Consider the following 25,586-nt stretch of genomic DNA (forward strand, 5'->3'; position numbering starts at 1 on the left):
CTAGCTATTGGCTGTTCAGCTTCTTATTAAACCAATCACAGTGACATAACCTTGCACAGTGTGACCGGGTATCTCGCAATGCGTAGGTACAAGTGACAGCAGAGGCCAGAAGAGGGTGTCAGGTCTCTTATAACAGGAGTTATAGGCATCTCTCCAACGCCACACTCCTGTCCCCATCTCTTAAGTTTCAAAGAGCCACCGATGAAAGCACGGTACTGTTCCACAGACTGGCCCTGAGGTCCTGCGCCTTTGTGGGTCTGGTGTGCTTCACAGTGGTCTGAGAGCCTAGAGATACCAGAGCATGCAATGAAGGCCTCAGCCCTTTGCAGAGAGAGCAGGGTCACATGTGGGGCAGCTCTGTGAGTGGTTTCTTCACTTTGGGAAAACCGAATCAGCTTGCCGAGTGGTGTTTCTGCTAACCATGCAGTAATCCCCTTGATGTGCTGAGAAGCAAGATGGCATTCAGCCTCATGAGGACATGAGTGAAGTTCATCTCTGGGAAGCTGGTACCAGACTGATCTGGGCATCAGGAAGTGGATGGTACGGCTCCATCTCCGTTGCTTGGGTCTCTAGTCCCACCGTGGGCTGTGCCCAAAACCAAAGGCAGCAGTATATAGAAATGAAGCCCTTTGCCTTGGCTCTTTTGCTGTATTAGTTACTGTTTCTGTGACAGAAATGACTTGTGAGCAGAAAGGTTTATGGGGGCTCTCAGTTTAAGAGGGATTTTAGTTCATCATGGCGGGGTTGTTTTGGCTCTGGGGATGGCTCTGTCCTTGGTGCAGGAAGTGTAAGGTAGTGTCTGTTCACATCCTGTGGACCAGAAGCCAACTGCAGAACTGTGTGTGTGGGGGGAGGGGGTAATAGCCTTTAAAGGCTCACCCTCAGTGACTCATTTTGTAAGGTAAACCCCATTTCTTAAACCTGTACACTTGAAAATTAGCTTCACAAGCTATGGAGTTCAGTGCTCAAAACATAAGTCTGTATGGGACCTTCTAGATGGGAACCTGTAGACAGAAGTTTCTGTCCCACCCAGTCCCATGGCATTTAGTCCCAAAGAAACACACAGAGGCTTATATTAATTATAAACTGTTTGTTCTGTTTGCTCAGGCTTATTATTAACTAGCTCCTACAACTTAAATTGACCCAAATTCTTGTCTATGCTTAGCCACTTGGCTTGGTACCTTTTCTCAGTGAGGCATTCTCATCTTGCTTCCTCTGCATCTGGCTGGTGGCAAAATCTCTCTGCCTTTTTCTCTTCCCAGAATTCTCTCAGTCCAGTTGCCCCTCCTATACTTCCTACTTGGCTCCTGGGGTATCAGTGTTTTATTAAACCATTATGAGGGACAAGTCTTTATAGTGTACAAGAGCTTTCTCCCACAACAGAAACCGTAGCTGTCTTTGCCTATCTCAACCCCAGTGGGAATCCCTCCAGAGATGATGTGGAGAAGGAAAATTTGCTTTGCTTTTCCTCCTGTTTTTCTGTCTGGGTAGGTAATCCCAGAAGAGAGTCACATTGGGTTGTTCCTGTCCCTTTCTGGCTTTTTGTCACGTTACACCTGGTATTTATGTCTTAGAATGAACAGATCGACTCTGTAGGAAGCCAAGTAGATTAAGGTCAATTAAATGGGAAGGATTGTGCCTTCCGGGAGTCGGGTTCAAGGTGTCAGTGTAAGACCTGTCTTGTTTGTTGGCTCTTTTGGTAGGCTTTTTCTCTAACTGTTTCTCCCGAGGAAGTCCATGTCTGCCTTTAGTCTAATTTATGTATTTTTCACTAATGTTCTTGGACCTTAATCTTCTTAAGTAAGCCCTGGAAGTTTCTTTTTAAACTGCTTAAGGGCAAATCCTGCATGTTTGAGAGGAAAGGGAGCAAGGTGCCTGAAGAAGAGAGGGAATTGAGGAGTAAAAGGGTAGAGACCACTGCAAAGCATCCAGGGTTTTCAAGGGCATAAAAAATAGTTCCATGATTAAGGGGATAGGAGCAGCTAGAGCACAGGGAAATTGGGAGAGTATGGAACTCTCTCTCCCGAGCCCAGTGACGGCTTGTGGTGATGAGTTATGTGAACAGTATGCTGGCATATTTTAGAAGCGTTGTCACCCTGGTTTCCGTAAGCCTCTGATGGGAAGAAGAGGGGGAAATGATCAGTTGTTTTGAGGTCTATGCCAAGTGATTTTTCACAGTCCAGTTCGATGTCCTGTATAAAAACAGCCAAAGTGAAAGGGTCGATACGTTGAAGATCTGCATTGAAACATGACACTCCAGTCAATGTTTCTCTGCGTCAGGACAGTGACGTATGGGTCCTTCCTCCGGGGAATTTTTTTTTTTTTTTTTTTTTGATTTTTCGAGACAGGGTTTCTCCGTGGCTTTTGATTCCTGTCCTGGAACTAGCTCTTCTAGACTAGGCTGGCCTCGAACTCACAGAGATCCGCCTGCCTCTGCCTCCCGAGTGCTGGGATTAAAGGCGTGCGCCACCACCGCCCGGCCCTCTGAGGAATTCTTATACAGACTATCGGTCTGTGGTACTCAGGCTGGTTGCTAAAGATATCAGTGGATAGAGGGTGCAGCGTTGAAGGTCGCCAGTGGTCACTGGGCACTTCTCGATGTGGGCCTTGTGCCTTCAGTCACTGAGAGGCCTGGGAGTGTTTGTAACAGTGTTATAGAAACCAAACCAAAGACTGAATTACATTCTCACACCCCTCTCCCCGCTGCTTGGTCTCTGTACCCTCAGAGTGGCCGGCTTTATTCTAAAGCTGCTGTCTTTTGTCAAGGGTGGGGAGAGTACCTGTGGAGCGGCTTCCCGGGTGGGTGGAACTCAACCTAAAAGGCATTTGTCCAACCCACTGGTTCTCCTTTACTGAAGAGCTGCTGAGTTTCTGAGTACTGGTTGTCTGTCTACAGGATTTTTTATCATCTATGATACCTTTAGGTTTTCTGAGCTCTTTGCCCTCACTTATCAATTATTCATTTTTATGTGTAGCTGGGTGAGAACGTAGACAATTTTCGCTCACGAGCATAACCTTGTAATTTGATGTACCATAAAAATTGTAGAAGGTATTAAATGGTTTTTAAAAGGCATTTAGTATTACTACCGTCATAATATATACGTAATGATGGGCTTTACGTCTAAATAATGACGGCTGTGCGTGCGCAGTGCACTCATTCCAGACTTTCCAGGGCTGTTCGGGCCACCGAGAAGGGAATGTTCAGATTGCCTAGGATCTAGGAGGCATTTTTTAAAACTTCTGTTTTAAGCGTACAAACTTTAATTTAAAAAAAAAATGAGGCCATAACTGGGTGCTCTAACTCTTCTCTTCCCTCGCCTGTGTTAATGTTGCCCAAGCTAAGAAAGGATGAAACCCTTAGAGATTTTTTAAGAGCTCAATTCTTTGGTTCTGAGTTGCTAAGTCAGCAGGTCCTGAAGACAAATTTCTGTTGTCACCTTGTTGGGGTAAGAGAGACCAGAAACTGTAGTGAGGTACACCTTTGGGTGTGCCTGTGAGGGGGGCTCTGGAGAGAACTGAGAGGGTTAGGGCTCGCCTGTAATGTGGGTGGCTCCTTCTCATAGGCTGAGGCCCTGGCCCGAGGAAAGGGGTTTCGGGGTAGGGGTGGGACAGGGGCTGGATGGACGGGAGGACGGACAGTGGACAGCGACAGACTGAGCCCCAAAGTGACTAAGCCGGGCAGCCTGAAAATCATGGAAATCCGAGTTTACCAATAGTAATGCAGCTCAGCTCCCCATTATTCATTCTGGGAGCTTGGAGTCGTCAGCCTTGATTGACACTTGGTGGGGAGAAGGGAAACGCAGAATGCTTGTAGCAGAAGAGAAAGGCAGCCTTCTCTGGGCTGTCTCTCTAGAGAGGCATCATGAAAGGGTGTTTTTGTTCTCCCAGCCTTAGGATCAAAACTTCATGAAGCTGTTTGATTATGATTAAATTTTAATATGGAAAATGAAAATTCCCCCAGCTAAAGAAACTACTCTTCCATTCATTCCCTTCCCCGCCCCTGAAAAATCCAAGAGTTAGTATGACGTCTGTGCCAGTCAGTGGCAGGAAGAAGGCAGCCTTGTTCAAGCAAGCGCTTCCCGGGTGAGCAGCAATTAGAACACCAGAAAGCAGCAAATTTATCTAATTTGCCGCATAAAAAGACTCGGGAAGATTTTGATTTTTATGAGGAGGAGGAGGTAGGTTGCTAAACTCACGATGAAGTGTTCAGCTGACATTTTTGTGAAATTCATTACGGTGTAACACGTTTCCTCAAAAATACCAATTTCATAGTATGGAGGAAAAATACTCTTGGTAATTCAGATATTGCTCGTTCCTTGGGGTGTCATGGCTGTCGTAGAGTCGAGTTCTTTGCCTGGGTAAGCGTCGGGAAATTTTTACACAGTGGTTGCTACACTCCGGTGATGCCCTGCCTTGCTGTTTACCATTGGTGAAGGATTTGGTGTGTGAGTATGCGTCTTCGTCCGTCAGGAAGCGGGATTGCTATGCTGGCCCTATCACTTGTAGTCCTGATGTCCCTAGGAGTGGGTGGCACCTTTATTCTGAATGCATTGGGCAGAAATGAGGTTGTGGACTTCTGCAAGAATCGGGTCCCATTTCCACAGGAATGCTCTGGAAAGAGACCAGTGCTGCAGAGGCCGGGGAGATGGATGGCACAGTGGGTAAGGGCACTTGCTGCACAAGCTTGTGGCTCAGAATCCAAATGCCAGGTACCCACAGAAAAAAGGCAGGTGTAGCCCCATACCCCTGCAGCCCTAGTGCCGGGAGAGATGCAGACAAGAGGTTACGGGGCCTGCTAGCCACCAGCCTAGCTCCGGGTGTAACGAGATGCTTTATTTCAAGGGAATTAAAGCAGAGAGTGACATAGCAAGACACCCAGTGTCCGTCTCTGGCCCCCATGTATGCACAGGCATGCGGACTCACGCAGACATGAGCATAGGTGTGCACTCGCAGAGAGAAAACGGTGCAGGGAATGAAATGTTGAAAACCCGGGAATTAATTCAGGTGACAGATCCACGTGGCAACTTTCACCACCATTGCCGGCGTGCGGCAAAGCTTCTTTAAATTCTGCATTTAAATTTAATCTTTATTTTTTGTGTTTAGCATATTGTTAAGCATGCAGAGATGTCACTTTAGTGATTACGTAGCCGTTCGCCTCACCCCCACGCACACTGACATTTTCCTGACTGCCGTGCGGGTGATATATTTCTTTGGCATCTAAAAGGTTAGTCTTGAGACACTAATTTATCAAGAAGTTAGGAGACTGATCCTCCTCAAGCCGTGAAGTCCTCGCCGCTTGTGAGAGCTCCGGAGTAATTAAGATCAAATTTGTCCTTCCGGTTCAAACCGGATGCCCGCTGGTTTTGTTAGGCAGATCCGTGGATTTGATGACTTGGTGTCTCTCTTTCTGCAGAATTTCATTTTGTGTGTAGCATCCTGCCATTCCTCCTCTACCTGGCCATCCTGGAGTTGAGGCCTGAGAGAGAGCATGACTGGGGACTTTTGCACAAGTTATCTGTTGGCTCTAGGCAAGTAACCTGTTGGCTGTAGGAAAACCTTTGAGCCATTTATATTACCCAGCTTGAGATAAGACTAATTAATTATTCCTTAAGGTACAATTCTTCATAAGAGGCCTTCGGGAAGGAACAAATAACTTTTACTGATGTATTTGATTTCTGTCAAAGTACATATTTCTATTGGCACAGGTTTAGTTGTATTTAAAACATCAGTGATCATTTCATATGAAAATCTAGAAAGGATGACAGTAGCATAATCCCTGTTCTGAGGAGCAGATGTAGGCAAAGCTAAAATGTCTGTGGCACTTAGACCTTGCCGTAAAAGCCCCCATATATCCCGATGTTACAAAGAGTGATGCTGGAAGCCTGCTCCCCGCAGAGAAGCTGGAGACAGTTGTGGTCCTCACGCTGATGGCCAGAGGTGTGCTAAGGGAGAGTCTTGTCCTCTACCTTGAAATAAAAGGTTTCCCCAAAAGTTAGTATTTTTAAGGGAGTTGGTTAATTGCTTAACCTTCAGCCACTCTTGAGCCGATGGCCCCGTCTTGCCAGGTTGGTTGGTATTGTCGCTCATGAGGTTCCAAGCTGGTGAGACTGTTGATGACACCGCCCCCTTACCCCACAATAGCCCACAGAGCCCCTTCTGGGTGCTGGGGAGAAGGGCTGGTCAATACCAGTTTGGTTTCTCCATGTCCTGTGACACCAATGCCCTCAGTAGTAGTCTTCCCAGTGGGCAGCCGAGAACAGTAGCGGTCATACTCACACCGCAGACCAAAACATTCTCTAGGCAAACCACTCCCTTGGTGGAATCTGGACTCTTAGACTTTGTGTGAGGAATAAACATATCTACTTCTCTGTTCCTGAAATACAAGGTCTGGCTATTAGCCACACCTGTTGACAATAACCTTGAGCGAGCAGAACTGTCTGGTGTAAATCTTGGGGAACCTTTGCTTGAGGTAGAAACACAATAACCTTGACGGAGTAGAGGTCAGTTCCCACTCTCTGACCTTTGGTCAACAGGCTCATGTTTTTGGTCCTCCACAGTCATGGAGTTTTTAGACCCAGGACTTGGCATGTACTTCTCAGTCTCAGTCTCTGTGAACTTAAAAACACTTGTATTGTCTTTGTGTGCACATCTCTGTGTGTGCATGTCTCTGTGTGTGCACGTCTCTGTGTGTGCGCATCTCTGTGAGTGCACATGCATGTTTTTGGGAGAATCATGCTGCTGGATGATTCTCCCGTCTCCACCGCCAGTAAAGCACTTGTTATACGAATGGTGGGGTTATAGATGTCCATAAAGCTACGCCTGGCCTTTTGCATCTATTTGGTGGTTTTCTGTGAGTTCTGGGGTTAAATTCGGGTTGACAGGCTTGCATGGCAGGTGCTTTCCCCTGAGATATGTCACCTTGCCCACCTCTCCGTCTCGTTACGGAGTGGTTCATGCTGAAGACTGCCCGTTCTGCAATTACAAGGAAAAATACTAATAATGCAGCCAGGGGTGTGTGGTTGGTGTGGCTCTGTCTGCCGAATTCTGAAGGCATTCTCAGTCCAAGCTGCAGGCTGTGAACGCTGTTTGTGAGGGGCAAGGAGGATGCCATGATGTACGGAAGGATAGAATCAGGCTTCCGACCTGTTGGCATGCAGGCATTTATACTACCTTGCCCTTGGGGCCTAGCAGGATGCCTCACCAGCAGCAGCCAAGGTGTGACACTGCAACTCCTGCAGCCACTGAGTGGAGTACTCGCCCTGTGCGCAAGGCTATATCCTCTTATAAAAAGCAAGCCCTTCTCTCCCCTCTCTAGTCCTTCCGCTCTTGCTGAGGCTGTTGCATGGTCTGACCTTGTGGTGTCCCTTGGCTCCAAAACACCAAGGTTACCTTTCAGTGTTAAATGAGTACACTACCTCCCTTCCCTTTTGCTTTTGTTTTGATCCCATTTGGGGACACCGGGGTTGAACCTGGGGCCTCGGGCACGCTGGGCAAATTGTCATTGAGCTGCGTCTAGAAGGTAAATATAAACCAGTTAGAGACAATGTTCACAAGTAGAGGGGAGTAGCTAAGGGGCGTGGGCTACGCCCTAAATGTGGAGATTAAAAGGCATTAAATAAGAAAAGGTTTGGGGGGCTGGAGATATGGTTCAGTGGTTAAGAGCTCTGGCTACTCTTTCAGAAGCCTTGAGTTCAATTCCCAGCAATCACATGGTGGCTCACAACCTTCTGTAATTAGATCTGGTGCCCTCTTCTGGTCTGCAGGCATACATGGAGGCAGAACACTGACTGTATACATAATAAATAAATAAATCTTAAGAAGGGAAAAAGGTTGGGAAATGGCGATAGAGGAGAGGATCCGTCTGTGAATGAGAGAATGGGTTTGACACACTAGACCTGCAGGAGGCCTGCTTACAACTGTAGAGAAAAGAGGTGTGTCTAAGACCAGGCAGGAGGAGCTTGAGGAATCCTCCTGTGACTCAAGCCCCAGCGATCCTCATTTGAACAGAGACGCTTGCTGGGCACTGGCAATCACCCGTGGTGAACGCTACCCGAAGGGCCAGCACCGGCTCCTTAGTAGAAGTGCAGATTTTATCTCTTTGCTTCTTTCAAATGATAGATGCCTTAGTAAATTTAAAATATTGAATATGATAACTGAGTATGAATTTTTAAATTCTGCAATTAAAAGGCTTTGTTGAAATGCCATTAATTTTGAGTTTAGGTGAATAAAGGGAGGCAGAACTCTTTGGCGGATTTTTTTTCCCCCCTTCTGCAAATGAGCTATCCCTTTTCAGGGGTTAAAATAAATGCTAGTGGATCACCTATTCTTTTACCAGCCTGAGTTGTCAGCTAATAAAGAGGTCGTCCTCTCCAGTCGTGTTCTTCAGGTTTAGAACTGTGTTATCAGTTCCTGGTTGTGGTAGAGTGCTGTCCCATGTAACTGTTTGCCTGCTCACTCCAGAGCATCTTATATTATAACACACACACACACACCCCACACATCTGTGTATTACATGCCCGGAACTGTGCCAGTGGTGCACAGGATGCGTGTGCTCTGATCTGTTATCACAGCATTTGCAAGTTAATTGTGCAGGTGGTAGGTGTTAGTGTTAATAAAATAAGCTGACATTATGGACTACTCCCTTCAGAGATCTGAAGGGTCAGGTGGGCCAGGGAAAATGGGCAGGTTGGTGTTGGGGGAGGCATCCCGGGAAAGACCGCCTGACTCAGGCTCCCTGATGGGAGTGATCTGTGCTAAGAAAAGAAGCAGCAGCCCAGGCTTCAAGAGCAAAGGGTGGGCTAAGGAGTTTGGATTTAAGAGATGGTTGTTTTGTGCTTTGGGGTGACTGTGTGCCTCTCCCGACTCTTAGGTCGAAGGCTGTCCCTAAAGTGGGGGTATTAAGGGGTTGTTTGATCAGGACAGAGCCTTGAGATTCTGTGCTGGGGCCTGAAGGCTCGCCTAGGAATGCAGGGGTTCCAGGACCTGCATGGCTTAGAGAATCCCGAGTTGGTAAGCTCCTCCCACCCATCTCCCACGCTGAGCTGAGACGGAATCACAGTTGCCAGAGCATGGATCCCGACTCTTGTCCCAGTTTAGCCTTTAAAAGCTGGGGACCCAGCAGGCCAGTTTTGAAGCCCGGCTGTGTGTGCTTACATGACAGGCTGTCAGGGTGGTTGGCGCTCTGTTGCTCCTGGTACCTCTCTAGTGCCACTGCACGTGTGTTTCATGTGAGCAGCAGGTAGGGAGTTGGCCCGGCTTAGCCATGGATGAAATGCAGTTATTTCTACATCCTCCCCCTCCTGACCTGATTGTGTGCCCTTAGCACATAGGGAAGCAATGTAATTAGAGTTCTGGGGGCTTTATTATCAATAATGGAAACACCACAGTCAGAAATGTCTTTAGCCCTAAGCACTACCATTGGGGCTAAGTGGCTCCCCTGGGTGCCTTGAGTTGTTACCAGCAGCTCTATTGAGAGGCAGAGGAAGGGGGTAGAGGATGGGATGGGAACAGAACTGCGGAGGAGAGGAGGAAAACACGTCCTCCTGTGGTCCAGCTGCAGCGTGCCTCCAGGGCCACCTGCTTACTCCAGGGCCACCCTACAGGGGAGGAGACACACAAGCTTCCATTACCGGAGGATCTTGTGCACTGTGCTGGATTCTGGGCTCTGTAGGGTTTCTGAGGGTGGGGGGATTTTTCTCTCCCTGGTCAGGAGGCTGAAGCTCAGACACACTGAAGTCCATCAGAGTCCTGACCCAGGAGTCGGTGGGTGATGGACAGCGATGTGGGCCCCATAAGGGGGAGATAGGGGGGAAAGGCAGAGCCAGCAGCAGCTCTGAGAACTGGGGTATGCTGTTTCACCAGTGGCCCCAGGGAGTCGTTGCAGCAGCGGGGCTTGGGTTGTTCGTGGATGCTATACCAGTTCGAGCCTTGCTCGAAACTTGGGGGACTTCACAGCTTTTGAGCAAGTAGCTTGTGTCTTTTTTATTTTATTTAAATAACTTTTTTCATTTATTTTATATACCAACTAGTTGGCATTTTACATACCAACCCTCCCCTCTCCTCACATCACCTCCCCTTTCCCATCTACCCTCCCTCCCTATCCACTCCTTCTCCATCTCCATTCAGAAAGGGACAGGCCTCCCATGGACTTGCCCATATCCTGGCACTTCAAGTTGTGGTAGGACCAAGCTCCTCCCCCTACTTGGAGGCCAGGAAATGCAACGTGGTGAACAGGTTACCAAAAGCCAGCTAAGAGCCAGGGAGAGGTCCTGTTCTCGCTGTTAGAAGCCTAACTAAGAGACCAAGCTGCCCAGTTGTGCCTTCACTTTTAAATCTGGTTAACTTTCCACCATCATTTCCTAGCAGAGACTTCTCTGGGTACAGGGCGGAACTAGAAAATTAATAGACGTTTGTCCAGACAGACACGGGTTTCTCTGAATTATCTCAGTTTCCTGTTTTTTATTTCCACATACAAACTATACTATCATGTCTCATGCGAAATTGTGTGTGTCCATGATGCTGTAGGCTGTGAGGTTCTATTCCACCATCTTCTGAGGAGAAAGATCCCTGGCTAAATATGGGGCTGGGAGAAGGGAACGGCAGTAGCGTGGACACATAGTCCTTTGGTTGGCCAGGCAAAAATGCTATCCTCTGTCACCTCGGTCATCAGGGAGGCCCCTGGTGACCATCTCCCAGGAGTCTTCACCATTGCAGGGATCTCCTAGGGTTGAAGCCACCCTTTCTCTGACTTCTGACTAGCGGTAACAAAGGTGTCATTAACATAATTCTTTTCTATTGTAAGGCTTTCTCCTCCAGGTTCCCCGGGTGCTCTTCACGTAAGTGTGCACAGAGAAAGGCAGAATGGTATCTGATATTCGGAAAACTCTGATAATTGATCAGCCTGCTACTTCACACAGTTACTGACCTTGCTATAGGAGAAGACCGGGCACAGGGGTGGGGGTGAAGACTGGGTCAGGTGTCTGTGTGTGGTGGTGGGGATCCCTTCAAGTGTCACAGCTGGCAGGGAAGTGATCCAGGCGAGGTAAAACTGAAACTCAGGTTAGCAGGACTTAGCTGGTCCTGGGTCAGAAACTTCTAGAGCAGTGGTTCGCATCCTGTGGGTCACGACCCCTTTAGAGATTAAACTACCCTTTCACAGGGGTCATTGGAAAACACAGGTATCTACATTAGGATTCATAGGAGTAGGAAAATTGGATTTATGAGGTAGCAATGAAAATAATTTTATGGTTTTAGGTCACCGCCGCATCAGGAACCTTATTAAAGGGTCACAGCACTAGGAAGGTTGAGAGTCGCTGCTCGCTGTGGAGAGTGGCACCAGGTATTTTATTGTTAGCGTATTTAAACAGTACAATGTGGGGGAACAGTTTCCTGATGTAATACAACTCGCAGTGCACCAGGAGGATTAAGGCATGACTTCATCCAAAATACATGCAAAATACATGTGACGTGTTGGGCAGTGGTGGTGTGAGCCTTCAATCTCTGCACTTGGAGGCCAAAGCAGGCAGATCTCTGAGTTCAAGCCAGCCTGGTCTACAGACGGAGTTCCAGGACGGGCTCCACAACTACACAGAGAAACCCTGTCTCCAAAAAACAAAACAAGGCGTGTGACCATGAAGATGGGTTCTGTGACTTAGGAGCCTAAGATCTGGTGTCGTTTCTGACTGAGATAGCAGCACGGAGGTCAGCAGGCTGTGAAGTATTTCGGACGCCTTCCTCAAGGACGGGTTTTTCTGATTGAGAAACACAGCTAAAGATAAAAGTTTGGGGAAGAAGAATGGGGATAAACATTCTTAGTGGTGGTGGGGTGTTGGATGGGGCCCTGCTTTACAGAAAGCAAAGGTCTCCTGGGTCCACTCCCAGCCTTCTGGGTGGAAACAGATACTCATTTCCTCTTGAGGAAACAGCCCACGTGGTTAACATTCCCGGTGTCCCTGGTGGTCTGTGAGCACTCACACCTGCTGCGACACAGGTGTGACATTGTTTGGGAGCACATTCTGGAAATGTCGGTTTCAGATTTGGGGGTAGCCATAAAGAGTGAGCCTCTGCGGTCTGGCCGAGTCTTGGGTAGCGGAGGCAGGGGTTTGCCTTCAGAGGTTCGGCTGTTGTTAATTATTGACTGGAAGGGGAGGTATGCGAAAGGCTGGCAGAGACATATGAGCCTTGTCAGGGCGTCTTTCAATGATTAAGAAATAAGGAGTCGAAACTCCATTTTAGTTCTGGACGCTGAAGCAGTTCCTTAAATGGATCACCGAGAGGCGTGTGCCCTTCCTCTCGGTGGCCGTTACCTTCGGGCACTGCGCATTAATTAGTGAGGGCAGAGGTGGGCATAGCCATGCTCCTGGAGATGTGCCCAGACTTAGTGACTCTGACACTCGGGTACCCCAGGAGTAAACTCGCTTAGATTCTAATTTGGAGAATAATGGCAAAGAGTTTGGTTATCAGCTCATAGGTGGGGCAGCCTGTTAATGTGTATAAATCAGCCTTGAAGTGGGGTACCCCGTTTATGTCAGTTCCTAATTGCAAGGTGAAATCCAAGAAAAGAGAATTGGGGCTCCTGTGTTTCTCATCGTGTCTCAGGAGGAGACTAAGATTACGTGGTGTGTGCGTGTGTGTGTGTGTGTGTGTGTGTGTGTGAGAGAGAGAGAGAGAGAGAATGAGAGAGGAGAGAGAGAGAGAGAGAGAGAGAGAGAGACTGGCTGCCAGGTTATGTGTGTAGCACTTAGAATTTGTTTAGCCTCATCTAAATGTTTTCTTTTTCCTATTTTCTTTTCTACTTGAGTAGCTGTAACAGTACCGGTGTCTAAAATAGATATTAAATTAGCCTTACATCGAATGCGATGGACGTCAAATCTATAAAATGTTGAATCTCTTAAATCTAACAGGGATGGAGTACATCCTGTTAATTTGTCAAACTTCCAGAGAACCGCCTTCATGAGACAGTGAGGATTAATCAAGCCCCAGTGAGAGCGAATTTGAAAAATATAGTTTTCTAATTATACAGTCTCTTCTCAGTGGGCCAAGGTTAATGCAGTTCTGACAGTAATAGAAAAAAAGAAAGAAAGACCAAAGTGTATGAATTGTCTCATAATCACCTGAAACGGGCTCGATTCTGATCGCCGCGCTTTCTGTGCTTTTAATCTGGTGTTTTCAGCACTGGTTCTTTTCTTGTTCTATGATGTTGGGGAGTAATTAAGGGGTTCATGTCACTCTTTGTGCTCTTCAGATAGCTGCGTTATTGGGAGGCTTGAGTTTTTGCGTAGCTGTAGATAGGGATTTCTAGTTAATAATGGGAAAATTCGCCTTTTTTTTTTTTTTTGACCCTGTGGACTGCCTTATGAATACTTGTTAAGCATTGTGCATCTTAAGTTCTCTGTCCTGGCCTTGTGTGAGTATAAAAGTCTCATACGAGAACTGCCGGACAGAGCCAGTCATGGTTGGTTTTCAGACGCAGGCATGCTGTGGGCTTCGCTTCAGGTTTTAAGTAGTCCCGTACCACCAAGCAAGCAAGCAGCGCCTGATAACAAATTTATTTAACTGATTTCGTGGCTTCCTGGGTTTGGTTGTATGTTCCTGTAATCCCAGGACTCGGGCTGAAGAAAGGATTGCCTTGAGTTCAAGACCAGCTCAGGCTGCACGGTGAGTGCCAGTCCAGTTAGGACTATAGCAAGACAGTGCCTCAAGAAACAAAATACCACAGAGAGAGAGAGAGAGAGAGAGAGAGAGAGAGAGAGACAGCAGGGGCATGAGAGAGAAGGAAGGGTATTAGAGGCCAAGACTCAGATCAGGGAAAGGAGAGAGGAGGGAGAGGCCGTGTGTGGAGGGCGGGGAGTTAACGCAGGGAGTGGTTATGACTAACGAATGTTCTATGCGTGTATGACAAGGGCACAGTGAAACCTATTGTTCTGTATAATTAATATGCCCTACCCCCCCATTGGATAGAAGAAAACCCGAGGTTCTATCTGCATTACAATGAGACAGTTATTTTTAACATTAGACTAGCAGTTGTTGAAATGATTTCTTTTTGAGAAGGAAGTTAAAAGCCAAGCATCTGACCTCTGCTGAGTGAATGAGGACTGTGGACGTGTTGAAGGAGAAGGAAGCAGAGACGGGGAGGCCGCTACACAGCTCCGGGAGCTTGGCCGAGAAAGAAGCCCCTGTTTTGTTAGTGAGAACCTGCGTAGGGAATGGAGGAACGAACCAGGATGTTAGCAAGAAGCCGGAAGGCGCTGTACTTCATATTTTAAAAATTGCTTTTACTAATTATGATTATTATTATTATCATTATTATCATCTCTGGGGGTGTCTGTATGTGGGGTGTGTCTGGGTGTGTGTATGCACACAGGTGTGGGTGGTTATGGCTTACGTGTGACCGTCTGGGGACAGCCTTGGGTGTCCATCTGAAGATACTTTCCACCTCATTGGCCTGGATTTCAGCTCCATTGACTTGGACCTCAGCTACATAGGCCAGGCTAGGTGGCCAGAGGGCTTCTAGAGATCCGCTTGCCTCCCGGTCACTGTGCCCAACCTATGTGAATCCTTTATCAGCTGAACTGTTTCCCAGCTTGCTTTTATTTTATTCTTTTATTTTATTATTTTTAGTTTGAAATAAACCCTCCCAGGGCTGGTATTAATAGTGCAAACAGCACTCACCTTATTGAAAGCTCACAGGCCTTCTAACGCTGGGCAAGCTGGGCCTTGAGCCCTGAGCTGTTCCTGTTGGAAGCCAGTCTCCATTCTGTCTCCTAGGGAACATTTCCAAGCTGTGGGGAGAGATACCTGGACTTGTGGCCTTCCTATCAGGACTAGGACAAGACGGCGTGAAGCAAGCTTTCTGACTTGAAGCACCCTCAGGGGTCACCGGCTTTCAGTGCATGTGGATAGCTGAGAAATAGGCCCCAAGCATTCCGCTCCGGTGCGCACCAAGCAAACTGAGTGGACGGTTGTCAAGTTGGTCTGTTACCCCTCCTTAAGGACAGTGTGGGGCTCTAGGCCTGAGACCCAGCTGAGTGGCTCTTCACAGATGGATGAAGCCATGATACAGAGGCTGTGGAGACCCCCACCTGAGAGGCAGGGTCAAGTGTTAGGCTGGAAAGACACAAGGCCTGAATGAGGCCCTGAACGGAGCGAGTGTGGGAAGTTCCAAGGTGGGAGTGAGATGGGCAGGTCCAGGGCGAGGGTGTTCTCCCAGGTTGGGGAGTCTCTAGACCCCTTTAGTATTAGTCAGATAGGCCTCAGTAGGATGGGGTTCTGGGGAATAATGTGTTGTGGTTTCTAAAGTTAAAAGGGGTGCAGGACTGAACAAGAGCAGTTAGAGTAGGGTCTGTCGTCCCTCTCCTCAAAGCCCACGGTTTCCCTTTTGGTTGTCCCCTAATCATTGGACTTTGAAGATGTAAGCTTGCGGGTTGGGAGCTGGCCTGTGTGCCGACAGTCGTTCACGTTGCCCGGACGACCTCATCTTCTCTTAATAAACAACTTCCCATTTTTCATCCTGTGAGTTTCAAGAAGATAAAGGACGTCTCCTTAGAATCCTGTGTCTTGTTTCTGTAAGCTGCCCGTTTCCTGCCATGGCAGAGGGTACCCAAGGTGCCCTGTTTCTTAGGGTGATTTTCACCAATGAGCTTCAACTTCTAGTGATAAACTTTGTTCCAGACGCCCTCAGGAGAGTTAGACAAAAGGTAGTTGTCGTCACTTGGCAGTTCTTACAGAGGAGGACACTATAATACTGTGTAGTAGCAGATCAGAGTCTTGGAAGTTCTGAATGCTAACTCCGGCACCATTCCCAGAACCCTTCCCAGATGGGAAAGCCCACTTTTGATATCTGAGTAGAAGAGATTTTTTTTTTTTTTTGCTGTTTCCCAATGTCACCATCAATAATGGGAATCTGCATTTCCTCCTTTATTTACCCAATAAATACTTAACACCATTATGTTCCTGGCATGGTATTAGACCCTGGGGGAAGCGACAAAGAACTTAGAGGGCTGAGCTCTGCCCGCAAGGGGGGCATAAAAGAAACAATTATATCTAATTGTTTTTAACACTGAGCAGTGTTAATGCATCTATCCTGTCGTCTTGGTCACCAGGGGAGAAGGGGCCATGGATACCTCTTGAAGTCCACTGGCCATGTGGCCACTCCCACCCTTTCTGAGCTCTCTGCTTTTCTGTCTTCCCGTGGCCCTGGAGTTTATCAGGCAGTGACACTTAGGGGACAGGACTCAAGCCCCTCTGACCAGCCATTGCTCTCTGGTGGTCTGTGATTTGATGAATCATTGTTTCTTTAGTTGCCAGAGAACATTCCTTTTTCGCTCACGGCTGAGAACTCCTCCTCCATGGAATCAATTCCTAGTTTCAGGATGTTAGTATGCACAGACATTTCCTGAGAGAGCGCTCCCTTAGCTTCCCCGAAAAACATTGCCAGGAGACTGGTCCTTCATCCATAGATTCCCAATAAACGTGCCTGACTCTATGAGCAAAGGGTGATTGTAATGCCTGGAGTCGTGAGCCTAGGCCACTGTTCACTGACAGCCTCAGTGGTTGGAAGTTGCATGAGGAAGCTGTTGGCTGCAGGGGCGGGTAGAGGAGATCTTTGAAGGGACCCATGTTTATTTTCTAGGAGTTACATGCGGTCTGGACTCTGCACTCTGCGGGTGCTTGTTTTAGTATTGTGTGCACAGTATACGTTAGGGATCTCAGAGAATCCTGTAGAGCGGGGCTTCCCAAAGTTGTTTGCACCTTTGAGTCATCTGGGGGATCTCTTAAAAGTTTCCCCAGATGCTAGACCATCACTCTCCAGTATGGAACACATACTCAAGTGGGAGCTCCCCCTGGGGTAATGTTTGAGTAGTTGTCATAAGGAGCATGCCAAGGTAGTTAGAGCGCACACCCAGGTGGAAGGCCAGATGGGCAGCGGAGGGATTCAGAGCGATTTCTTTGCTGGAGTTTTCTTTATTTCACCCCTCTGATGAGGGGGTAGCAACAGCTAGCCTAACAGGGCAGGGAACTGTATCAGCTTTGGGAACATTGAGAGAAAGGAGGGTGCTTCTTTTGATGTTGAACTCGGGCAAGGACGCCTGTGTGATCCTCTGGAATCATTGGTGGGTGGATCTGTGTGTAGAGGGCTTGGCTGCTCATTGCCCTTAGGTGGACCAGGGAGTTTTTAAAATAGACAAATAGCTCATTATCCACTGGCCTTTTTTCTCTTTTCTTTTTCTTTTTTTTTCTTTTCCCCTGTGGGCTGAGCATGATGAGGGGACTCAGAATAGAAATTCTCAGCTTCACTTCTTGCTCTTGTGTTCTTATGCCCCCTGCCCTCTTAACAGCCGTGCTGAATACCCCCGTGTGTGCAGATCAACACACAAATGAGCCGTTTTATGTGGGCAGTTCAATACCCCAGGGTCTCGTGGAGCCGTGAGGTATCGCTCCGCTTAGGGTGGGTGGAGGTACTTGACCTCAGCCCCTCTTGGTGCTCTAGGTGCTTACAAGCCAAGGCCAGCTGCCGGAACAGCTTCCTCCCTGCTAATCACCACCCAGACAGACCACGGGGCCCTTCTTTGGTAGACCTGGTATTGCTGTTTCTAATCAATTCATTCTTTTTCTGGGCTGTTTCTGAAGTGGAGACAGAATGATCTTTCACGAGCTGCAGCCTAAGCCCTTCTCCTTCCCTTTCATAGTGTGCCACGCCGAGCTGAATGCCATCATGAACAAGAACTCGGCTGACGTGAAGGGATGTAGTATGTACGTCGCCTTGTTCCCATGTAATGAGTGCGCCAAGCTCATCATCCAGGCAGGTAGGAACCAGGCCTTTCCCATTTGTCACATTTGCATCGGAGCCTTGCTCCTCAGCAGCTCCGTGCAGGTGTGTTTGATCTCACGTTGTTATTGTTTAGATCTAAATTAATTGCACTATCAACTTTGCAGGATGTTTCCCGCGTTTTGTTTTTGAGTGCTGCCAGGTATTCTAAGACTAATTGCATCCTCTGTGATTCTTAGCATGTTTTTAATTTAGTTTGCAACTTCTTAAACTGCAAGCTGCCAAAAAAACAACACAGGCATTGCATGTAATTACTGTCAGTTTACCGTTCTCTGACATATTGTGCATAGATTGGGGGGGAGGGAGGGAAATGAACTTCTGTCAGGAACGAGGTCAGCTGGGAGTCTCTATATCAAATTTTAATTTGTACCTAATACATGGTAGATATTTGAGGATCTAAGTATACCTTTGCATATGAATATCATGAGATTAAATTGTTACTCTGAGCTTTCCTCTTGTGTAACATCTGCCATAAACCTACCACGCTGTATTCTGTATATTGGACCTGTATTTGAACCGTCACAACTAAGAGTGAGCTACCCTTTGTCTCCATAAAGCTCTCAGTTGGAGACTTAAACAAGACTTAGCATGTTTAGCCAGATGTGTGGGTTAAAGGGACTGTTCATCATGAGCCCCCGGGGTGTCAGAAAGGAAGCCGGTTGAAAGCGGACCACAGCCACCATTAAGTATACCTTAATATGGAAGTATACCTTCATGGGCGTGGGTGCCCATGAAGCTGCCGCCGTGAACCTCTCTCTTTGGAGTGCTTCCTTAGCTGGTCACAGGCGAAGAGATTGGCAGCTGATGCTTGCACAGAGCGCTGTGTGGACGTGTCCCTTCTGAAGGGAGTGCGAAGCTGTCCTCAGGAGAAGATGCTTAGGAGTCCTGGCTGAGGCTCATGCTACCCAGGGAGATCATAAAGCAGACCTGCCCTCCACAGTGATGGCAGAGCCTTTCTTGGAAGCCTAATGCCTCTGACCTCTGGGTTGTCCAGCACCCTCCAGCTCCCCACCTTAGCCTCCTGAGTTGAGTAGATGCTTGGTGAACAAAGAATAGTTGCTTACCTGTCGTGAAGACGATTTGTTAATTGGATCAAGGCTTGACACGTTTTCACTTTGCATTTGTGTATTTAAAAACAAAATCCAAAAAGACTGGAAGGCAGATTAAATGCAGTCCCCTCTGCTGTCCTGGGAGGCCGCAGGTGAGGGGTTCAGTAACTGGACTTTGTCTGCAAGCTCCCTTGGGAAAGGCAATTAATCATAGGCATGAGGCTCTGTCTCTTTTTGCCTGTCTTTTGCATTTTGTGTCCGGGCTTATCTTCCACTGTTATTTTTTCAGGTATTAAGGAAGTTATTTTCATGTCGGATAAATACCACGACAGCGAAGAGACAACGGCCGCTAGGCTCATGTTTGAACTGGCTGGGGTTACGTTCAGGTAGGTTGGGGACTGGCGTAAACATGTATGCGGCCCGCCCTGAAGTCTCCACGCGAGCCAGTGTCTTTGGAAATGTGACGGCATGTTCCTCTAAAGATTATTTTAGGTACGGAGTATTGACAAAAATATCTGGAGACGGCCTGTTTAATGGTTATATTTTAATATTAGTGACTTGCTAAGGCTTAGACTAATTACGCAAGTGGCGAGAAATTTAAAAATTCACAACTTTTGTGCTAGTCCTGCCAAGCCTTTATAAATTTTGCATACGTAAGGGCTCTGGTGGAGATCGCTTAGGATGAAAGCAGCCCGCCAGGGTGAGACACTAGGAATTCTTCTCTGAGCAGCGTTTTGAATTAAGAGCAGAAGCCCTTCCGACTGCTATGATCATCTCTGCAGAGGGGGGGATTATGTTTTACTTGTACGTTTTGCCATCTCTTATGAGCAGCGGGAAATGGTTGCTTGAATGGGGAGCTCTACAAAGCGTTGCCGCATCTCTGGCCAGCGGGGATAAGACCCGTATGATGGGCGACCTGCCCCATTCATGGCATTCTTAGAGATGTTCAATATTTTATTTGTTTTCTGAGACCGGGCCTCTGTATGAGTAGGCTGCCCCTGGGCTTGCCTTCTGCCTCAGTTTCCCCAAGTGACACCACCCACCATGCCCAGTTGGAAACACTATGTTTTTTTTTTTTTGCATGATGCATGTCTTGAATTATTGTACCTTATGTACCCTAGTTTGCTTTCTATTGCTTTGATTAACCCCTGACTGAAGCTAACTTGGGGAGCAAAGGCTTTGTTTGGTTTATGGGTTATATATAGTCTAGCATCCTGGAAGCCAGGGCAGGAAGTAAAGTCTACCTGGAGGCAGGAACTGAAGCGGAGACCATGGAGGACCAGTGCGTACCTGCGCTCTTGTTTCTTTTAAAAGCCCCTAAGTATCTTATAGTAAGTTATGGTAGACGTGTTGAATATGAAAATGTAAAAGACTTATTATTTGCTTCTGTAGAGCTTGGTTTAGAAAAATCTCCCCTTCCTTCAGTGAGCTAGCTGTCTTTGCAGAAGAAAGTGTACTGTGTTTGCTTTGGAGCGACTCTAGTTGGCTGCAGAGATTTCCTAGGGAAATGAGACAAATAAGACGGGGAAACTGTAATCGGCTATCATGTTGTGCCACTAACTTGTTAGAAACCCTTGGACTCCCGGATAATTCATGAACTTGATAGTTGAAGAACACACGAGCCGAGCCGCCCCCTGCCTCGTTCTTGTCTTAGTCTTGCCTGCCCCGTGTTCTTCTCAGTACGGGGCACTATAATTGGCTCCTGTAGAGATAATCTAGCAAGCAGATATTTCTTCTCTCGGCACTGGAGATACTGTTGAAGCTGAAATCAACAATGACTTTAACTACTTGTCGGATAAATTCCTTCACATACTTTGTTTTTCACGTTTAGGAAATTCACACCGAAGTACAGCAAGATTGTCATTGACTTTGATTCAATTAATAGCCGACCGAACCAGAAGCCTCAGTGAGTTCCGCCTCGGTAAATGCCCCGGAAGAAGGCTCGTCTCCTCTAAGAAGCCGCCGGTGCCTTTCATCTTGACGTTGCACATAACTTTTTAACAGCTGGCGTAGCACACGTAGACATCTAAAGAATATGAAACCTTGAATCTTCCTCACTGTCCCTACCGTTACCTGGATCCACATCTGTTTAAGCTGTGGATTTAGTTTGAATTAGAAACTAAGGGTCTATCCCCGGGGCTGGAGCGAAGTCCTTCCCCATCCACTGCCGGTGTGGCTGGGATGAGGGTTAGGGCAGTTAGGGCAGAGTGCCTGCTCTCTCGTCCACCAAATTCCAGCAGCTGCTCCTCGATGCTACATGGGCTAGGACTTACAAATGATTGCTTGTGTTCTAGCAGGAGTGAGCAGACTCACGGTGATGTCAACATCTGGCCCAGAGGAAGCATACCCTGCCACGCCCTTGGAGAAACAAGCAGGACCCAGTGTGACGGTAGCAGGAAATTTTCTGCTGCGGGGTTGAAGGGAGCTGTCATCCAACCCACCTACCCAGGGAAGGGTGAGGACGGCCCATGTCCTGGCAGATGATCAGTTCTTGCTTTCCCGCCACACACACAGTGGTGGCACGCCGTCCCTCTGGAGGGTAGCGACCCCTGTGGCTCCAGCTTCTCATCCTTGGTTTGTTGGTCATGTAGCACTGTTAAATCAATCTGAGTGATGAGTGGCTCTCCAGGAGGCAGCCTATCACTCCCCCTAGACCAGCTGTTGGTGACAGCTGGAGTTGTATGGCTGGGTGGTGTAGGGCATCCCCGCCCCCTCCCCATCCCGTTTCCCCTGCTGTGTGGGAACATCACTGCTCCACGTGCCAACATGGTTCATTTCCAAGGGCACCCTACAACCAGAGGGTACATTAATTCCTGTCCCGTAAGAGAAGTGTGTGTTTACCTATACCTAGCGGTCGTCCATTCCAACCCGCTGGGGATTGTGCCCCGTTTGTATCTTCAGCCACGCAGGAGGCGTCTCCTTCATCCGTGCGGTTGGGGGAATGTTCCGCTGTGTGCTTTGTTTTCAATTTCATCTAACTTCTTTTAAACATGCTCAGTGTTCTTGACTAAAATGGTTTCTTTTAGGGTACTCTTACTTTTTCATGGGTCTTGATTTTGTCCCGGAGATTTTTCTTTTGTTTGTTTTTTACTCTGTGTTATGGGGCCTTTTGTAATTTGACTCTTTACCAATATTATTAAAATTTTAATAAAATCTACCAACACTAAAACATGATCGTTTTTATGTTATATATGCTCAGCTCTGCCTGTATTTTTCTTTACTGTCTGCAAAGCACATTACACAGGTTTGTACTCAGAGAATATCTGAACTGTTAATGCCATGTTCTTTCCAGGATCAGGGATGGGGATGCTTTTTTTTTTTTAAGACAGTATATAGTCTTCTAAAATTGTGGGGGAGGGGTCAGTGTGTACAATGCCACAGTGCACACGTAGGGGTAGAAAAGAACTTCTTGGCCATCGGTTCTTTGTGTCTACCTAGCTCTGAGGCAGGCATTTCTCTTGTCCTTGTCACGGCTCTGCATACCTCTGGAGCTTTGCACATGTGCATGACTGTCACCTTCAGCTTTTTGCATGAGTTCAAGGGCTTGAACTCGGGCTCAAGCAGAGCGTGTTTTTACCAACTGAGCCATCTCCCTGGTCTCTGGTTCTCTTTTTATGACTGGATTTCAGTGGTAGGAAAAGCTCTGTTGCTACCTGGCTTCCATGCCTGTCTCTGGGTAGCCCATCTGATCTTCCTTTCTGTCATACTTCAGGCGCCAAGCCCTACCACTCTCCCTTTTCTCCACGACCTGCTTTCTTTTTTTCTTCAGTGGATTGCTCTTCTTCAAACCCCTTGCCCTTGGTTTGCTCTTATTTATTTACAACCAAAGGAAAGTAGAAGAAATCAGAGAGGAGACAAAGATGGAATACATGTCTAGTTTTCTGTTGCTACAAGTTAAAAGTCCCGTTTGCAGCTAGGTCTAGGGGCTAATAATCATTTACTTAATTTTGGTGTTGTGCTATGTTTTTTTATCTCAGTTACATTGAATTGCAGTGAAAAACCACATTTTTCTTTTCCTCTCGGAAAGAAGGTAGTGACAGGCAGTGGCTGGGTTGCTTGTAGGGTGATAATGCCGTAGATGTAGGTACACAAGTCTCTGCCTCTGGACCCTTGCTGAGCCTGGGTTCCTGATGACTGGATTGTAGGTAATTATGTCTTGGTTTCTGCCGTCACTCCAGGAGGAGTGGAATTGTCCTGTCCAGAGGATTCTGCAGATGTCAGGGCTCTGGCTAATAGAGGGGCGCTTTGAACTGTTGCCTTTGGGGAGAACATTCCAGAAGGAGGGTGTTCTGAGCACTCCTTTGCCTTGCAGGCATTGCTGGGTAATTGTGGCAAAGGGAGACCGTACCTGAGAGCTGTGGTGGCTGCTGTCATGGCTAATCAAGGACAAGGAGGAAACCATCTTTTGCTGAAAGGTGAAAGTTAGAGCCACATGATAGGAACTGTTTTCCTGACATTTTAAACATCCCCTCCCCCCTTTTGCACTTGTTCCTTAAAGACTTCCAAAGTCCAGCAAGACCTGACAATGAAAATGACCTAACTTATTAGTCGTCTTTCCTAATGACATATGAAGCAAAATAAGGCAAGCAGAGACACAGAAAAGTCTCATTAATAAAAACAGATTCCTGTCTCCAGTAATCTGAAATTCTGATGTGTTAGGGGTAACGCGTCATCTTCCAATGTCTATATATACCAGAGGGTTAAAAATTTTAGGATCAAGCCAAATATAGAGGCAGACCTATAATCGCAGCACTTGGGAGGTAGAGGCAGGAATATGACAGGTTCAGGTCCACCCTGTGCTAAACAGACTAAAAGTTTTTTGCTGGTGCATGCCTTTAGTCTCAGCACTCAGGAGGCAGACACAGGCAGATCTCTTGAGTTCGAGGCCAGCCTGGTCTACAGAGCGAGTTCCAGGCCAACCAAGGCTACACAGAGAAACCCTGTCTGGGGCAGGGTGGATGATAAATTCTTGCAAAGGTGTCCAAGGAATTCAGGAAGATTGTCTTGCTTTTGGTACAGAATTCTCCTGTGGTGGGTTGTGGTACTTAACATAGTGCCTTCAGGATCCCTCTGTTGTAGCCTGTGTTACAGTGTTCTCTCTTCTGCAGGCTGAAGAGCATCCTCTTGTAAACACGCCACATCTTGTCATCGATTCATCCACCAATAGATGCTTAGGTTGTTGTTCTTTTGGCTACTGTTCTCTTGTGTTCCCCGTTTACCTGTGCTGTCATCCTCAGCCCTGAGCACCTGCGCTCCCCACCACCACCCCATCCCCGCCCCATAATCTCTGCTAAAGACTTTTCAAGCCAGCCTTTTCCCCTTTATATTTTGTTACTGTTTTGAGACAGGGCTTCATGTGGAAATTGCTATGTAACCCCAGCTGTCCTCCAGCTCTAAACCCTGCTGCCATGGCTTCCTGAGTGCTAGGATTCTAGGGATGTATCACCACACCTGAGTCTTTCTGTGTAAGTATTGTGTACACGTGTGTGCATGTGTGTGCCGTCATGGTTGCCTGTGCATGTGTGTGCAGGGCACAAAAGTCGGTGTTAGATATCTTTCTTTACTATTCTCCACTTTATTCTTTGTGTCAGGGGTTCTGGCTGAGCTAGAACACAGCTGTTTCAGCTAGACCGGCTAGCCAGCAAGCCTCCTAGATACCTCGTCTCCACTCCGCTGATTCGGCTAGGGGGATACAGGCATGTCCCCACCATACCTAGACTTTGGGGGTCGGTTGCAGACTAGTCCTCATGCTCACACTGTGGGTACTCTCCCTCCCCACTGGTGATCTTCTGAACCCAACATCTGGCTTTTAAACCAGCATCTTGTTGACTCTCAATCCATGTCCTTTGACAATTCACACCCTTCTGGACAACTTTCAGGACTGAGCTGGGGTCCTTCCTGTCTTCTCTCTGTATCCCTCAGACTTTTTCCTCATTGAAGCCTTGCCACAGAGAGTGCCACCAACAGCCTTCCTGGTAAAGAACCTTGCTCTGTTTTATGACATCTCTTCCACTGTCTGGAAATGTTATTGAAACATTTCACTTCGTGTTTGTCTCTTCCTGCCTTAACTACATGGTAAAGGCCACAAGAAGACACACATTGCCTTGCCGTGCCCAAACCCCTTCTCCTTGCCATGGCGTACACAGTTTAATCCATGTTTTTTAACATTTCTACTTAAAAGTCATGAGCCTGATCACACTTCCGCTAAGCAGAGCAGCTGTTCAGGAGCCAGCCGACTTCCTTGTGAATGGCTTGTGGGGAAAAACAAAAAAAAAAACAAAAAACAAAAAAAAAAAACCAATTGTCATTTAGAATATAAGAGAAAGAAATCTCCCTGTTAGCATCTGGGGTTAATGGGCACATTTATCTTTGGGAGAGAAGGGAGATTACTATTTAAATGTCTTATTTTTAACTTGTGTGTTTGAGTTAAAGCGCTCTTATATATGGTTTTGAATTAGGAACCTGGCAGTGATGGATGCTTTTGGCAGAGTACCCAGAATGATGTTTGTGCTGAAACCCGTCTGATTGAAAGCCCCCTTAACCTTCCAGCCCTAAATCACTGCAGAACACTTACTGTCGCGTGGCTCTTAATTTTAACTTTTGTTAGTGAAAATGATTGCGTCTTGGCATTGTTTAAGAATTTAAGGGTGTCATCTGGTCCAGGTTTTAAGTAGGCATTTTGTTTGGTTGGGAGTCACTTCATCTGCACG

General features: G+C 47.2%; 1 protein-coding gene across 3 annotated transcripts in view; it reads left to right on the forward strand.

The window, feature by feature from the left end:
• Dctd (dCMP deaminase) overlaps positions 1–22,039 on the forward strand; it is a 56,975-nt gene extending 34,936 nt beyond the window's left edge. For all 3 annotated transcript variants that reach the window (XM_041673799.1, XM_041673801.1, XM_041673798.1), the window contains 3 exons: positions 17,688–17,804; positions 19,166–19,262; positions 20,708–22,039. In XM_041673799.1, the coding sequence (XP_041529733.1) occupies positions 17,688–17,804; positions 19,166–19,262; positions 20,708–20,786 (293 nt within the window). In that variant the 3' untranslated portion in view covers positions 20,787–22,039. The remainder of the gene's footprint in view (positions 1–17,687; positions 17,805–19,165; positions 19,263–20,707) is intronic.
• The last annotated feature ends 3,547 nt before the right edge of the window (positions 22,040–25,586 follow it).

The sequence above is a fragment of the Microtus oregoni genome, unplaced genomic scaffold (genome assembly GCF_018167655.1).
Source record: "Microtus oregoni isolate MIOR12 unplaced genomic scaffold, Mior012 000024F_ref0000369, whole genome shotgun sequence".
Lineage (NCBI taxonomy): Eukaryota > Metazoa > Chordata > Mammalia > Rodentia > Cricetidae > Microtus > Microtus oregoni.